The sequence below is a fragment of the Esox lucius genome, chromosome 7 (assembly GCF_011004845.1).
Source record: "Esox lucius isolate fEsoLuc1 chromosome 7, fEsoLuc1.pri, whole genome shotgun sequence".
Lineage (NCBI taxonomy): Eukaryota > Metazoa > Chordata > Actinopteri > Esociformes > Esocidae > Esox > Esox lucius.
This window is the reverse complement of record NC_047575.1, coordinates 47,282,678-47,299,875: the sequence shown is the minus strand read 5'-3', so window position 1 is coordinate 47,299,875 and position 17,198 is coordinate 47,282,678. Positions and strand designations below refer to the sequence as shown.

Below are 17,198 nucleotides of genomic sequence, written 5' to 3'. Positions count from 1 at the left end.
CACACACACAACACACACACATACACACACACACACACACACAACACTCATACACACACACACACACACACACACACACACAACACACACACACACACACCACTCACACAACACTCACACAACACACACACAACACACACATTTTTGAAGATTGATCTTCATCCCCAACGTCCCTGAAAAGGAGTTGGAATCCAATAGCAAGGAGAAGCAGAGACAATCAAGCTTCAACCTGCAGTCATCCATCACCATTATCCCTGCCATGTTCTCTCTCCCTCTCTCTCATCCCTCTCATCCCACATTCTCTATCTTTCTCATCCTGCCCCTCCCTTCTCATCCCTTCCTCTGTAGCAGACTTACTGACTGACTGCCTGGCTGGGAGACTCTCTCTACATGGTTTGCTGGCTGGGAGACTCCCTCTATATGGCTGCCTGGCTGGGAGACTCTCTCTACATGGTTTGCTGGCTGGGAGACTCCCTCTATATGGCTGCCTGGCTGGGAGACTCCCTCTATATGGCTGCCTGGCTGGCTAGGAGAATCTATATGGCTGGCTGGGAGACTCTCTCTACATGGTTTGCTGGCTGGGAGACTCCCTCTACATGACTGCCTGGCTAGGAGAATCTATATGGCTGGCTGGGAGACTCTCTCTACATGGCTGCCTGGCTGGGAGACTCTCTCTACACGACTGCCTGGCTGGGAGAATCTATATGGCTGGCTGGGAGACTCTCTCTACATGGCTGCCTGGCTGGCTGGGAGACTCTCTCTACACGACTGCCTGGCTGGGAGACTCTCTCTACATGGCTGCCTGGCTGGCTGTCTGGCACTATGATTGAGAGACACAGCCCTCCAACCCCAGCTGCTGTATCATACTGCCACAGCCACATAGCCAGTCTCTTATCACATGAACTAGAGTACAGCAGTACACAGCCAATCTGTTCCAGACTGATAAAGACAGACTACTGTAATTTCATGAGCGATGGAGAGATAGGCTTCTGATGTGTGATGTATTTTAAACATCTTCCAGTGACATGGGGAGGTCTCAATATAACCACTTCCATTTCTGGAAGTATTTCTACTCTTGTTTATATAATGAGTGGAAGAGCGTTTTCTCTTGAAAAAGTCATTAGAGGACTACTAATCACTAGGGCAGGGTTGTCCAAACAGTTACACAGAGGGCCGTGTGTCTGCGGGTTTTTGGTTTTTTCTATAAATTGGTTCCCAGTTCACACCTAAACAACCAGGTGAGTGTAGAAACTAACCAATTAGTAACCTAATTAGTCAATCAAGTACAAAGTGAGAACAAAAACCTGCAGACACTCGGCCCTCCGCGGATACTGTTTGGACACCCTGCCCTAGGGGAATTATTAATCACTAGAAGACTACTAATCACTAGGGGACTTATTAATCACTCGAAGACTATTAATCACTAGAAGACTACTAATCACTAGGGGACTTATTAATCACTCGAAGACTATTAATCACTAGGGGAATTATTAATCACTAGGGGAATTATTAATCACTAGAAGACTACTAATCACTAGGGGACTTATTAATCACTCGAAGACTATTAATCACTCGAAGACTACTAATCACTAGGGGACTTATTAATCACTCGAAGACTATTAATCACCAGGGGAATTATTAATCACTAGAGGACTACTAATCACTAGGGGAATTATTAATCACTAGAGGACTACTAATCACTAGATGACTACCAATCACTAGGGGATTTATATATCAGTGACCAAACTAATCAACAAAAAAAAATCCTATCAAATGCCTTCCGGAAATTGCCCCCTAAAATGCCTGACTATGCTTTACTCCTGGTAAACAACATATGGACATAGGAGCACTCAGAGCTTGCCAGTCAGTCAGGGCATCACACTGAAGGAGTAGTGGGCTCTCCTCCTCGCACTCCTCCCCTCTCCTGGCCGATCCTCTCCTCCTCCCACTCCTCCCCTCTCCTGGCCGATCCTCTCCTCCTCCCACTCCTCCCCTCTCCTGGCCGATCCTCTCCTCCTCCCACTCCTCCCCTCACCTGGCTGATCCTCTCCTCCTTCCATTTCACCCTTTTCTGGCCAAACCTCTCCTCATCCCAGTCATCCCTTCTCCTGGCCGAACCTCTCCTCCTCCCATTCCTCCCTTCTCCTGGCCCATCCACTCCTCCTCCCACTCCTTCCCTCCTCCCACTCCTTATCCCGCTTCTCCTCTCCTCCTACTCCTTCCCTTCTCCCATTTCTCCTCTCCTCCCATTTCTCCTCTCCTCCTCCCATTTCCCCTTGCCTCCTCCCACTCCTCGCCTCCTCCCATTTCGCCTCTCCACCTCCCATTCTCCTTGCCTCCTCACACGTCTCTCCTCTTCCCACTCTTTACCTGTCCTCCCCTCTCCTGACACGCTGTCTGATGCTGGTTTCTGAATTAGCAAGCAAGGACTAGGAGGGAGTGTGAAAAAGAGAGGGAAAGTGACCAAGAGACAGAACAAAATGGAGATGGAGAGAGAGAGAAAGAGAGAGGCCCGACAAACACTCTCCTGTAACTGACGAGCGGCTAATTTTAATGTTCAAATTTGTAAGTTCTTCTTCCTGTTGTGCTTCCTCTGCTGGTTCCATGGCTGGTCTGGGTATCTGTTAACATCAGCTGCAGTCAATACCTTTTAACATTCACAGACACTCTGCTAGCAGGGATAACACATATGCTATACCCACTGTTTATTGGGACATTGTGTTTTTTTTAGGGGGGGGCTCCGTGATCTCAAAGTTTTCATTTAAAATCAAACAATTAATGTTCATCTTATTTACAGTTAAGGGGATGGATTCTCAGCTTTTACTTGAGGGAATTTGTGCACAATGACTTCTACATTCAGAAATGACCACAGTGGAAATTCTAATTTGATATATGAAAATAAAATAAACAGGCCTTTGTTTATGGCTCACATCCGTGAAGATCACAGGGCTCTCTGTTAGTCTGTTAAAGAGATCTTGGTTAGACCTGAGGACAGCCTTGTATCTGTTCTTTGTTCTGTAATGATATAGCCCATCTGTCTTGAAGGGTTCATTTACTCTGGTCACTTAGTGTCCTGGGATGACTCCTATTTAACCAGGGTCAGGACATCGTTCAACAAGCAGTGTGTCGCATACGAGACTGTAATCACTGTTCCCTACAATTACTGTATTAATAAAAGGTACAATTTGAGTATTCAGCCATCTCTTTTTGTCATTTGTGCTAATTTCCACGACAACACACTTTTTATACATAGTCCATGTATTTCAGAATATTAAATGTTTTGGGGCAGAAGAATATGTTGTCCTAATTAAGCACATAAATATACACTCACCTAAAGGATTATTAAGAACACCATACTAATACTGTGTTTGACCCCCTTTCGCCTTCAGAACTGCCTTAATTCTACGTGGCATTGATTCAACAAGGTGCTGAAAGCATTCTTTAGAAATGTTGGCCCATATTGATAGGATAGCATCTTGCAGTTAATGGAGATATGTGGGATGCACATCCAGGGCACGAAGCTCCATCCCACCACAGGACTGCCGCATACTGGATGTTTTTCCCTTTTCACACCATTCTTTGTAAACCCTAAAAATGGTTGTGCATGAAAATCCCAGTAACTGAGCAGATTGTGAAATACTCAGACTGGCTTGTCTGGCACCAACAACCATGCCATGCTCAAAATTGCTTAAATCACCTTTCTTTCCAATTCTGACATTCCGTTTGGAGTTCAGGAGATTGTCTTGACCAGGACCACACCCCTAAATGCATTGATGCAACTGCCATGTGATTGGTTGATTAGATAATTGCATTAATGAGAAATTGAACAGGTGTTCCTAATAATCCTTTAGCTGAGTGTAGTATTCAATGTAATTTCCTTTGCATTCAATAATGGCAGGACATCTATAGTTGTTTGCATTTAGATCTTTTGGTGTCATATTCAGCAAATCAAAAGAATGTTCAGCTGGTTTTAAATCTGTAGATTGACATACCTATCAAATAACTTCCTTCCACTCTCTAGCCCTGGAGAACTCCCTAGTTGCTATGGCAGCATATTCTTTGGTTCATTGTCTTGCTGTATGATGAAGTGCCGTCTGAAGAGAGATATTTGCTTTGTACCTTTGCAGACAAGATATTTCTATACATTCAGAATACATTCTACTTCTACCATCAGGAGTTACATCATCAATGGTGCAAACGCCCTTGTTTCTAGGGTTATCAACTGTAGATGTCTTCCAAAGTCCTACCAGGTCATCTTCCTTGACCTACCAGGTCATCTTCCAAAGGCCTACCAGGTCATCCTCCTTGGCCTACTAGGTCATCTTCTAAAGCCCTACCAGGTCATCTACCTTGGCCCACCAGGTCATCTTCCCTGGCCTACCAGGTCATCTTCCTTGCCCTACCAGGTCATCCTCCTTGGCCTAATAGGTCATCTTCCTTGCCCTATCAGGTCATCTTCCTTGCCCTATCAGGTCATCTTCCAAAGGCCTACCAGCTCATCTAACTTGGCCAGCCAGGTGATCTTCCTTGGCCTATCAGCTCATCTTCCTTGGCCTACCAGATCATCTTCCAAAGGCCCACCAGGTCATCTTCCTTGGCCTACCAGGTCATCCTCCTTGGCCTACCAGGTCATCTTCCTTGGCCTACCAGGTCATCTTCCAAAGGCCTACCAGGTCATCCTCCTTGGCCTACAAGGGCATCCTCCTTGGCCTACCAGGTCATCTTCTAAAGGCCTACCAGGTCATCTACCTTGGCCCACCAGGTCATCTTCTTTGGCCTACCAGGTGATCTAACTTGGCCTACCAGGTGATCTAACTTGGCCAACCAGGTGATCTTCCTTTGCCTAGCAGGTCATCTTCTTTAGCCTACAAGGTCATCTTCCTTGCCCTACCAGGCCATCTTCCAAAGGCCTACCAGGTCATCTTCCAAAGGCCTACCAGGTCATCTTCCATGGCCCACCAGGTCATCTTCCATGGCCCACCAGGTCATCTACCTTGGCCCACCAGGTCATCTGCAGTTACAGAGCTTACCGATGCTCTGCCTTTCTTCCCTAAATTGCCAAATGTTGTATGTATTTGGCAGTTGTACTAAGATGTGATATACTGTATTTTGTCAGATTGTCAGTTTTTGCTTCATAAGGGTTTCCAATGTTTTTATTTCAAAATGGTGAAATCAATATGTACACAAATCACATAAAAGCTGAGAAACGCTTGGGGATGCTTAATGTTATGGTAAAAATCTAAATCCAAACCTTTGGAGTATACTGACAAAAGAAGGAACATGCTCTGATGAGCATGTCAGTGGGGGCGACATTTTAAAATAGTTTGGAACCAGTTCAAGGAGCAAAACCAGAACCAACATTTCCTAGGGAAAATACCAGAAAAGGGAATGTGATCTCTAATGTTCTGTAAAATTGCTGTTATTTAAAATGCATTGGGAACAGTAAATAACGTTATTTTATTTTCCACTCATTTTTTCCCAGTTGCACAAAAATAATCAACAAAGACTGTATGTAAGCTCTGTCACAAGCCTGACAGTTGAAAAACATTGTGTCTGCGCATGTGTCTGCGCGTGTGTGTCTGTCTAAGCTACTGCTCCTTTAAAGGCATTAGCCCTTCTGTAGCGTACTGACGTTAAGTGTGACTGAGAATATATAGAGATGGATTTCATTTGAAAAGAACGGATCAACTTTTCCAAGGCTTGCTCAGGATACTATCATTGTGACATTTCAACAGTTTTATGAAATACAACAAATTATTTCAGATTCCTGTCAGGCCATGTGAACTTGTTCGTTAGCTGATGCTGACTCTGATCTTGTTTCGGATCGGAAACAAAAACCACTGGAAAACTATTTTGGTTACAACCCCTGCATGCTGAGAAATACAAAATGAATACATTTTAAAATAACCTCCTTCTAACATGAATATAAACACGCACAGCCTGTGTGTGACCCCACCCTGACCCCACCTTGCCACTGAAGCTCTGACGGACGTCTGACAGGGTCTCTGGGGCCATGAACGCAGGAGTCCCGGCCGTGGAGGAGAGCAGGGCATCGTTGCCCTCGAACTGGTTACTGACCCCAAAGTCAGCAATCTTCACATGGCCGTCATCTCCCAGCAACAGGTTAGAGGGCTTGATGTCCCGGTGAACAATCTTCTGGTAGTGCACTGACAGAGAGAACAGAGAGAGAGAACAGACAGAGAGAGAGAGAACAGACAGAGAAAGAACAGACAGAGAGAGAAACACAAGGACAGAGAGAGAGAGAAAAACAAGGACAGAGAGAGAGAGAAAAACAAGGACAGAGAGAGAGAGAAAAACAAGGACAGAGAGAGAGAGAAAAACAAGGACAGAGAGAGAGAAACATTGTACTTTGGCAATATGTACACGGGCGTCATGCCAATAAAGTGAATTGAAATTGAGAGACAGTGAGAGAAAGAGAAAGGGAGACGGGGGAATTATAAGAGGTATTGCAGCAAAAAAAAAAAAAAGAGGAATTCTTTATGGTCAGTGATTCCATGGTCCTCTCTGTAGTGTGAAAAATACTCTACAGATGTAGTAGCTTAAATTAAGATACAGCATATGGAGGTGTTGTTAAAATGCACCACTGGTTCCACTGCCAGGCAGATACGAAGGCCATGGTTGGCTGAAAAGATTCAAAACCAGCCCCGTGTTTCCATCCATTTTTCCTTTGTTCTGTGCAGAGTGAACATGACCCTGGTTCCAACCCGTAGTTTTAACATTCCAATTGGCCCGTGTGTCCCAAAACACCTCATGGGGAAACTAATTGTTCAAATACTGTGATTCACGCGTGAAAGGGTTAATATGTGACTGCGACTACATTTTTATTAGCGTTGCATCTTCTGAATCTTAAAGAAGATAAATAGTGTCTTAAATAGCTAAAATAACAACGACAAGACACACAAAGGAGAAAATGCACACACATCACGTGCTGTAAGTAATATGTCAGTCAATACTTAGAGGTGAATGACAGACCAGGATAACGACAGGTGCCATTTACACACTACCATCCGAAGCAACTTCCAATCATGACTCTATTTAACAAACCCGGAATACTGGCGTTGCAACTAAGACTTTGGCTGGCTGTCTGAACACAGCCTAGAAATAAGCAATAAGGCATAAGGGCTGAGTAATATGGCCAACAGACCAGAGCTAATCTAAGAGCTGTTCCTGAATGCAGGCTTTGGCCATGGTATATTGGCTAATGGGCATATAACACACCTCCCTGAAATGTCTCTTTGCAACCGTAAGCCTGTTACCAATGCAGTTAAAGCAGTGAGAGGTGGTATGATGTCACACCTGTGGAATACAGCCTCTTACGAACAGCGATGGACGTGCCTGAGAACAGTGCTCAGCCGGGGCATACTGGCTGTATACCACACCCCCTCGTTCCTTATCACTTACATTTACCACGCCTTTCAGCCAATCAGCACAGAGGGTTCCGGCTGTAATACACAGCATAGCCCAGTTCGGCATTCCTGAGGTTCATTTGGCACAGGCTGGACCCACTTCACCAGCACGGAACTACAGTTCTGGTCACCTGCTGGTCCACTAACTGGGCCCGCGGGCCTCGGAGTCTAAATGAGGACAAGAACCACCAGAAAACCCTGCAGCTCACTGTAGCCTTGGTCGAAGAACTTTCCCGTTAGAAACTAGACATGTTTTGTTGAATGATCAAATCTTGCTCCAGGATAATTTTACCGCTGCATAAAATCTGGTAAGATGAAGAGCCTCTATGTAGGCGGCAGGTACTTGGGCACTGGCTTTGTGTCCTCCATACCCGGGGTGTGGAGGAAACTGTGGAGGAGGAGAGGAGGCGGGTGAGGGGAAGTGAAGCTGGCACTCACAGTACTCGATGCCCAGGACGATGTCTCTGAAGTAGCGACGCGTCTGCTCCTCAGTGAAGGGGCTGTCGGTGGGGACCTCCATCACCGGACTGAAACCACGGCAGGATCGACGCAGACCGGGAAACAGGCCCAGAGTTACAGAAGACGCATTTGTCCTTTAAAGACCTGTGTGCAATGCCTACATGGAACTGTAGTCTTGTTTTCTGTTTATTTTGTTCTGACTTCAGTTATCATTGCTTTTTTAATAGTGTCATTGTTTTTCTCCTGTTTTGGCAATGCAAATGAATATTTCCAAAGCCAATAAAGCCCTTACATTGGAAATGAATTGAATTAGAGTGGGAGACAGCTATGGACAGGCATGCCAGATGAAAAGATAAACTGACGGAAAGATAGACAGAGAGAAAGATAGAGCGACGGAGAGAAAAACAGATGGAAAAAACATTCATTCAGGACAGAGAACATTAGGTGGAATATTACTTATCGAGCTACTTCCATTACGTCACTCACATTAATGCAATCTGAAAATATGGATCCAGATATGAGACCAATAGAGCACAATGTACATAGAGTTGCCATTACATAAGCCTCCCACGTCACAGGCGCCCAACATTTCATAACCAGAACATCCGTGTCAAATCAAAGAGCAAAATGGCACCAGTGCTAACAGCTCAACACCTACTGGGTAGTATCTCAGTTAACAGTGAGGCCTGAGACTGAACAGGAACCAAACAGAAAACGGCAGAGGGACTGGAGGCGGGGCAACAGTATGTCACCACCCAATCAGACGCTGGACAGACAGCTGGCTGCTGACATCCTCGCCGTCCTCCATCCCATTATCCTGTCTAAATGCCAATCTCCCCTGTGTGTAGACACATGGAGAAGGATTCCCTTAAGTCACACGGGAACCGAGTTTCTCCTCTCTCCTCTGAAACACGTCTTAATATTCATACTCTCTGTCTGTCTCTTTCTCTGCTTGTCTCCATCTATTTGTCTCTCTCTCCTCTGTTTTACAGTGGAGGTTTCAGTCCCTAATCACCTCTCTTCCCATCTCCTCTCCTCTTGCCCCCTCCCTCCATTCCACACTGTCTGAGAAACAGTTAAACAAGAATCGGGTAGATTAGCCGGGAAAACTGTCCTTCTATTGATACAAAATGTGCTCACTCAGAAATAACTCCTTTGTGCAACCAGCTCTCCCTGCTCATTCTCTCAAAGCCATTAGCTTCACAATAAAGTGGCTTCCCAGAAGTAGAACCAGGGGAACGGATTCTGATATTCATACATTCATTATACCACGTTTTGGTACAAGAAACATACAAAAAATAAACTCATCCCTTCAGTAGAGTCTATGAATAAGGATGAGAAAGACAGCGAAAGAGATGGGGGGACTCATCCCTTCAGTAGAGTCTATGAATAAGGATGAGAAAGACAGCGAAAGAAATGGGGGGACTCATCCCTTCAGTAGAGTCTGTGAATAAGGACGAGAAAGACAGCGAAAGAGATGGGGGGACTCATCCCTTCTGTAGAGTCTATGAATAAGGATGAGAAAGACAGCGAAAGAGATGGGGGGACTCATCCCTTCAGTAGAGTCTATGAATAAGGATGAGAAAGACAGCGAAAGAGATGGGGGGACTCATCCCTTCAGTACAGTCTATGAATAAGGAAGAGAAAGACAGCGAAAGAGATGGGGGGACTCATCCCTTCAGTAGAGTCTATGAATAAGGATGAGAAAGACAGCGAAAGAGATGGGGGGACTTATCCCTTCAGTAGAGTCTATGAATAAGGATGAGAAAGACAGCGAAAGTGATGGGGGGACTCATCCCTTGAGTAGGGTCTATTATTAAGGATGAGGAGAGTGGGAGAGATGGGGAGTCATCCCTTAAGAAGGTTCTATGATTAAGGATGAGGAGAGCAGGACAGATGGGGACTCATCCCTTCAGTGGGGTCTATGATTAAGGATGAGGCGAGCGGGAGAGATGGGGACTCATCCCTTCAGTGGGGTCTATGATTAAGGATGAGGCGAGCGGGAGAGATGGGGACTCATCCCTTCAGTAGGGTCTATGATTAAGCGCTTCCAGCCCAACCCTTGGGGAGGAAACATTCAAACGGCTACACGAACCTGCCCACGCCTTGAAATGGAACCAAAGTGTCTCCGGGCCCACCACCCTGTCTCAGTCCCTGGGTTTAGTAAGCTGAAATAGTCTATGATTAAGTGTAGCCTTGATGTTATGCGTTCCACAGGGTGGACGGCCCTCTAGCACTAGTCCAGACGCTGCAGTAGTTCATGAGCAGAGGGATCAGGGTCAATCTGACTTCTATTCTGGAGTATAATTTCTGGTTAATGCTCCATCTACATTGTCTGGTGTCCTGTTGAGTCTTAGGTGGACTGAATTCTTGGACCATGCCTTAGGACTGCCTGGCCGGACTGCTCTTGGCCAACCCTGCAGAAAGTCACCATCACTTCCCACATCCCACCTGGTCGTCCCTGTCCTTGTCCACCTGGTCGTCCCTGCCCAAGTCCACCTGGTCGTCCCTGCCCAAGTCCACCTGGTCGTCCCTGCCCAAGTCCACCTGGTCGTCCCTGCCCAAGTCCACCTAGTTGTCCCTGCCCAAGTCCACCTGGTCGTCCCTGCCCAAATCCACCTGGCCATCCCTGTCCTTGTCCACCTGGTCGTCCCTGCCCAAGTCCACCTGGTCGTCCCTGCCCTAGTCCACCTGGTCGTCCCTGCCCTAGTCCACCTGGTCGTCCCTGCCCAAGTCCACCTGGTCGTCCCTGCCCAAGTCCACCTGGTCGTCCCTGCCCTAGTCCACCTGGTCGTCCCTGCCCAAGTTGTGCAGGTTGTGCAAATGATCTGGATTCTGCCTAAAGACTCTGGACCCAGCCCACCTGTATTTATTGACCAGCTGGTAAATATGAATGTGACCCAAAGAATGTAACGTACTCTCATAATCTAACCCTGATCAGGAGAAAGGAGAAGAGAGACGAGGGAGAAAGGAGAAGAGGAGAAGAGAGACGAGGGAGAAAGGAGAAAGGAGAAGAGAGACGAGGGAGAAAGGAGAAGAGAGACGAGGGAGAAAGGAGAAGAGAAGATGGTGCTTCAGGGTTCAATAATTAATGAATAAAAGGCAAAATACGCCCTGGGTTACTTACCCCTTTGGCATCAAATCAAACACTGTAGGAGAAAGAGAGACATTAGAACTATAACAACACCAATATCTATTAGTCTATTTATTTGACCTTGCCCATCACACTTTGAACTGTGTGCACATTGCAACTGTTCACAGCTAATACAACAACATTTAAAAGGCCTTCATCCTTTCAACACCACTCGTGTAATGTTTATATAGAATTAATTAGATGTAATAATTATTGTAATTGAATGGTTTCCATGCCAGCTAAGAGAGAGAGAGAGAAAGAGAGAGAGTGAAGGTAGACAGAGAAAGGGAGGGAGAGGAGAGAGAGGGTGTGTGAAGGTATAGAGAGGGAGGGAGGGAGGGAGGGGAGCGAGAGAGGGAGAGGAAGGAGAAGTTTATAGTGTTGGAGAAGGAGAGGAGAGAGATCAAATGCATCTGTGTAGTTCGTAGTTTAAGAGACTATAGTAGACAGACACTAACAATGGAAGTTTGCCCACAATTTTTCACACATACGGTAAGTCCCTAAATGAGCTAAATAAGGTCATTAGCCAACAGCCATGCTTAGCTCCAGTAGATTAGGCTGTTTGACGTCTAATTTAGCAGTTCTCCTCCCTGCCATGTCTACTAGTACTAATAGGAGGCACACAGTCTGTAGGAGGAGAGGTGCACCAATAAAAAAGGATCTTCATAGAACCATGAAGGTTCTTCAATTGTCTCTAAAAAGAGAACCCTCTGAACATAATTAGCTTTGGTTCCAAATGCAATCCTTTAACTACATATATATATGGTATATGTGATGTGGAATCCATTTACCCATTTAAGATTTTGTAAGCACCAAAAGCTTCAAAGTGAAACCAAATTAATTCTGGGAAATGCCTGGAACATGATTACAATGTGAAGAGTCAGTGAGCTTACAAAGCTTGAAGTACTGCTGATGGGACCATACAACAGGCACCGAGTTATCAAGGAGGACGGGGTTGTGGGGCCTTTTCAACTGTCTGATGGAAGGGTGGCATCCCCCTAGACCCCCCTACATCCCCCTAGACCCCCCTACATCCCCCTACATCCCCCTAGACCCCCCTACATCCCCCTAGACCCCCCTCCATCCCCATACACCCCCGTAGACCCCCTACATCCCCCCACACCCCCCTAGACCCCCTACATCCCCCCACACCCCCCTAGACCCCCTACATCCCCCTACACCCCCCTACATCCCCCTAGACCCCCCGACACCCCCCTACAACCCCCTACACCCCCCTAGACCCCCCTACATCCCCCCACACCCCCCTACATCCCCCCACACCCCCCTACATCCCCCTAGACCCCCCGACACCCCCCTACAACCCCCTACATCCCCCTAGACCCCCCTACATCCCCCTAGACCCCCCGACATCCCCCTAGACCCCCCGACACCCCCCTACAACCCCCTACATCCCCCCTACATCCCCATAGACCCCCCTACATCCCCCCACGTCTGCCCGACATCCCCCTACACCCCCCTACACCCCCCTACACGCCCCAGACACCCTACATCCCCCTACACACCCCTGATTCCCCCTACACCCCCCAGACCCCCTCCATCCCCCCTACATCCCCCCTACACCCCCCAACATCCCCCTACACCCCCCTAATTCCCCCTACACCCCCCAGACCCCCTACATCCCCCTACACCCCCATAATTCCCCCTACACCCCCCAGACCCCCTACACCCCCCTACACCCCCCTAATTCCCCCTACACCCCCCCTCCATCCCCCCATACCCCCTACAATGATCTAAACCCATCTTGGACATCCACATTAATCTGTGGTTGATGTCAACAGTAGGTTGGGTGCACATATTTCAAGTTGTAATGAGGGAGAAAGATAGACAGACAAACAGAGAGACAGGGAAAGTGAAAGAAAAAGAGAGACAGAGAGAGAGGGTAGATACACACCCATGTGGAGGTTGTCCTCTGAAGGATCATCCAGTACCTGCAACCATGACAACACAACATCAGCAACACTTCCTGTAACAGCATGGAACTCCATCTAAACAAAGGAAATGTCATGGAAACGAGTGGGGGAACGTGGGGTAAAGACTGAACACCCCATTGTCCCCCATAAACCATTCCTACATTCAGACTATTGTTTGGTTAAAATGAGTGGAGGACTCAAATCAGGGCCACTAGGTGGATGTGTTAGGATGTGTAGGGTCTGGGTCACCAGGTGGATGTGTCAGGATGTGTAGGGTCTGGGCCACCAAGTGGACGTGTCATGATGTGTTGGGTCTGGGTCACCAGGTGGATGTGTCAGGATGTGTAGGGTCTGGGCCACCAAGTGGACGTGTCATGATGTGTTGGGTCTGGGCCACCAGGTGGATGTTTTGGGTCTGCGCCACCATGTGGATGTGTCAGGATGTGTAGGGTCTGGGTCACCAGGTGGATGTGTCAGGATGTGTAGGGTCTGGGCCACCAAGTGGACGTGTCATGATGTGTTGGGTCTGGGTCACCAGGTGGATGTGTCAGGATGTGTAGGGTCTGGGCCACCAAGTGGACGTGTCATGATGTGTTGGGTCTGGGCCACCAGGTGGATGTTTTGGGTCTGCGCCACCATGTGGATGTGTCAGGATGTGTAGGGTCTGGGTCACCAGGTGGATGTGTCAGGATGTGTAGGGTCTGGGCCACCAAGTGGACGTGTCATGATGTGTTGGGTCTGGGTCACCAGGTGGATGTGTCAGGATGTGTAGGGTCTGGGCCACCAAGTGGACGTGTCATGATGTGTTGGGTCTGGGCCACCAGGTGGATGTTTTGGGTCTGCGCCACCATGTGGATGTGTCAGGATGTGTAGGGTCTGGGTCACCAGGTGGATGTGTCAGGATGTGTAGGGTCTGGGTCACCAGGTGGATGTGTCATGATGTGTTGGCTCTGGGCCACCAGGTGGATGTTTTGGGTCTGGGTCACCAGGTGGATGTGTCAGGATGTGTAGGGTCTGGGCCACCAAGTGGACGTGTCATGATGTGTTGGGTCTGGGTCACCAGGTGGATGTGTCAGGATGTGTAGGGTCTGGGCCACCAAGTGGACGTGTCATGATGTGTTGGGTCTGGGCCACCAGGTGGATGTTTTGGGTCTGCGCCACCATGTGGATGTGTCAGGATGTGTCAGTATTTCTCCCATCTACTCCCATCACCGCCACGAGCCGTCGCACTGAGTGACGCGGTCCCCTGGTCTCATCCTATAAATGCTATTATGTACACTACTATCATCCGGGCCCGTATGGTTTCAGTCGAAAGGAGTCCACTACATAGGGAACAGGGTTCATGAAGCACAAGACCGCCTCCCAAATGGCACCCTATTCACTTATGTCGGCCTCTGGTCTAAATTAGTGTCCCTCCCTTAGGTTTCCCCTCGGGCTAAACCACTAGTGGTAAATGAGCCTGCAGCGGCTCTGCGGTAACTGGACCAGGGCACCGCAGCTGAGTGTCTGGTGATCGCTACCAATCATCAGAGTGACGGAAGTGCCTTGCTGAATGAACCGTAACATGCATGTTTGGTATATGGCCTGTTGGGTTGAGCGACAGACACTTGTGAACCCTTCCACGTTTCCTTTTTAACCCAGCATTCATCAGATTGTAATCTAACTGCCATTTATACATGGTATGAATCAAATACTAACAAAAATAATAATAATAATAATTGTACTTTCCATTTCTTCTACTTTTTTGTTGGGAGAAAAAGAACAGTCTAGAATCGTAGTGTTTTTTTAATATGCCAATAGCAGAACCCTCTGAAACAAAGCTCAACATGGAGCACTTTTACCACTACATTAGTCAGTTCCAAGCTGCTTGTAACTCTACAAAATGGCTGAATGCATTAGCAGTTATTCATTTTTGTTGTTGTTTTTAGGGTTGTGTTGAGAGGTGTAAATAGTAAATCAAATATTGAAAGAAGTTCATAAACTTTGACTTTCAAGGGATGGACGCTTACAGATACTGAACGAACACGATGACACACACTCTACACCCGTTCAGCCTATTCACTAAGGACACACTGAAGTAGGCTGTCTGCTCACCTCCACCAGTTTGACTATGTTGAGATGATCCAGCTTCTTGAGGATGGCGATCTCCTGGTAGACCCTCTCCAGGGGGCCAAGGACTTTGGGCTGTTCCCCCTGTACGGCTGCCTTGGGTCCTCGGGGAGGGGGGCGACCTGCAAGGAACAGCCACACAAACCCCAAAATGAACATCAGCTGAATAACCACAACTCTACCTCCTCACTGAAGTCAGTTCGAAATGCCAGCCAGTTAACAACATGAGAATTAACACAACACCCTCCAGAACAAAGTCCCTGTCAGAGCCATTATTAAGCAGTGTTTTTATTTTTTTGATGGATTTTTTGTAATGATTGTCTTAAATTATAAACCGTGTGATTTAAATCCTGAATGCTGATTGGCTGAAAGCCTTGGCATATAAGACTGTACACCACCCGGTACGAAATCGCATTGTTATGTAGTTACTGCGTTGGTAACTGTTTCTTTAAGAGAAATAAAGCAGATTTGGAGTATATAGCCCATTAACCATGACTAAGTGATGTGTCCAGGCACTCTGCAACGTGTCGTGCCTAAAAATAGTTCTTAGCCGTGGTATATTGACCATATACTACGCCCCATTGTACCTTATTGCTTGAATATATGCCATTTAGCAAGGACATTTATCCATTGCGACTTACAGTCGTGCACAAATACTGCTTTTTTAACATGGGTGATAGCCAGAAGAGACCACCCAACCTACAGAGGCTCAGCGACTTAACGTGAAAAGGCCCAAACATGTGACACGTACGTGGGAATCCATATTGCTTCATCAGCTTCTTCTTGGACACCACTTTCATTGCCTGGAATGGAGGGAGAGGGGGATGAGATTAGTGACACTGATTTCCTAATGAGCCCTAGGTTTTTTTCTGGTCAATCGCTATTAAAATCACCATACTTAAAAAAAAAAAGAGAGAAAAACCCCATAAAGCATTAATTAATTATTGCATTAATCCATCCATCCAATAATTAATAGATACATCCTGTTATACTCTCTCCCTTTCTCCCTATCCAGTGCTGAGGAGGAGTAAAGTAGAGCAATACAGAATGGATGAGAGGCAAAACACCTGCCGTTTAAAAGATGCATATAAAGGAGATTTTTCATCATCCAACGCATTTCATATTCAACAGATGTACGTCAGTGTTGCCGTGACGCCCTCTGCGATCCTCACAGAGGGTCTCTGAAACACACTCAACTGGATGACGAATACAAATTCCAACTTCCTGAATCTATTTCCATATTAATCAAATCCAAAATATTTTCTACATGTTTCCATGGCGTCGTTTCTTGTGCTAATGGTACACTTAAGATTGCCAGCAACCCCCTCTCCCCCCCGCGGGGGTGAGTGATTGCATGAATGACTACGGGAATGGGCTGACACACAATGGATAATGGCTTCTATTAGGGGAAGGAATGGAATTCTATTTTGAACTGAGTTCCATCTGTTTACCTGCATTTTTAAGGGGCATCCTGGACATGTGCCCATCCACCAGGTAAGGGTTGGTTTGGGGTGGTGGATAATGGGAGCGTGGCCAAGGTGTGACGACAGATAAGTCAGATTATGATTGTGACTCCTTTATTCCCACATCACTCCCACAGCTTCACGCCGTCCCAAGTGGAGCACGTTGCTAAGAACTACTGATACGGATACCATGGCTCGAAAAACCCTACAATTTTGTTAATGTAAGACAAATTTGTCAGTAGGTTATATGGTTTATAATTCCTTGGCACAAGCGATCGTGCTGCACGTTTGTTGTTTTTGTTTGTGAATGTTTGTGTTCACTTTGTTTTTGATGAATATACAGTATGCCACTCCTTAATGAATGAATAATGACTCTGAGAATGGGACTGTTCAGTTGGTCTATTTAATATTTGAATAGACGTAATCAGGTTAACCCCGGGCACTAGGGAAAGAGTGGGTAGAAATGTGCAGGGAGCACCTTGTGGTTATTCCATACATGGGTACTAGGTTTGGCTATATTTTAATTGAAACTGAGAGAATAAGTTTGAGAAGTGGTACTTGGTCTAAATTGTAAGAGAGTCAGACTCTGTAGCCCAGACCCCTGAGGTGCACTGCTCACTCACACAAACACCCGTGTTGGGGGGGCTTGTGTAAACTGGGTTTTGGGTGAAAATGT

The 17,198-nt window shown here is 46.8% G+C and overlaps 1 protein-coding gene across 7 annotated transcripts in view; it reads right to left on the bottom strand.

Moving 5' to 3' along the window:
• camkk1a (calcium/calmodulin-dependent protein kinase kinase 1, alpha a) overlaps positions 1–17,198 on the bottom strand; it is a 79,076-nt gene that overhangs the window by 16,283 nt on the left and 45,595 nt on the right. For all 7 annotated transcript variants that reach the window (XM_034293298.1, XM_034293297.1, XM_034293303.1 and 4 more), the window contains 6 exons: positions 15,811–15,862; positions 15,045–15,181; positions 12,932–12,968; positions 11,014–11,035; positions 7,866–7,954; positions 5,968–6,167 (listed from right to left, as the gene is read on the bottom strand). In XM_034293298.1, the coding sequence (XP_034149189.1) occupies positions 5,968–6,167; positions 7,866–7,954; positions 11,014–11,035; positions 12,932–12,968; positions 15,045–15,181; positions 15,811–15,862 (537 nt within the window). The remainder of the gene's footprint in view (positions 1–5,967; positions 6,168–7,865; positions 7,955–11,013; positions 11,036–12,931; positions 12,969–15,044; positions 15,182–15,810; positions 15,863–17,198) is intronic.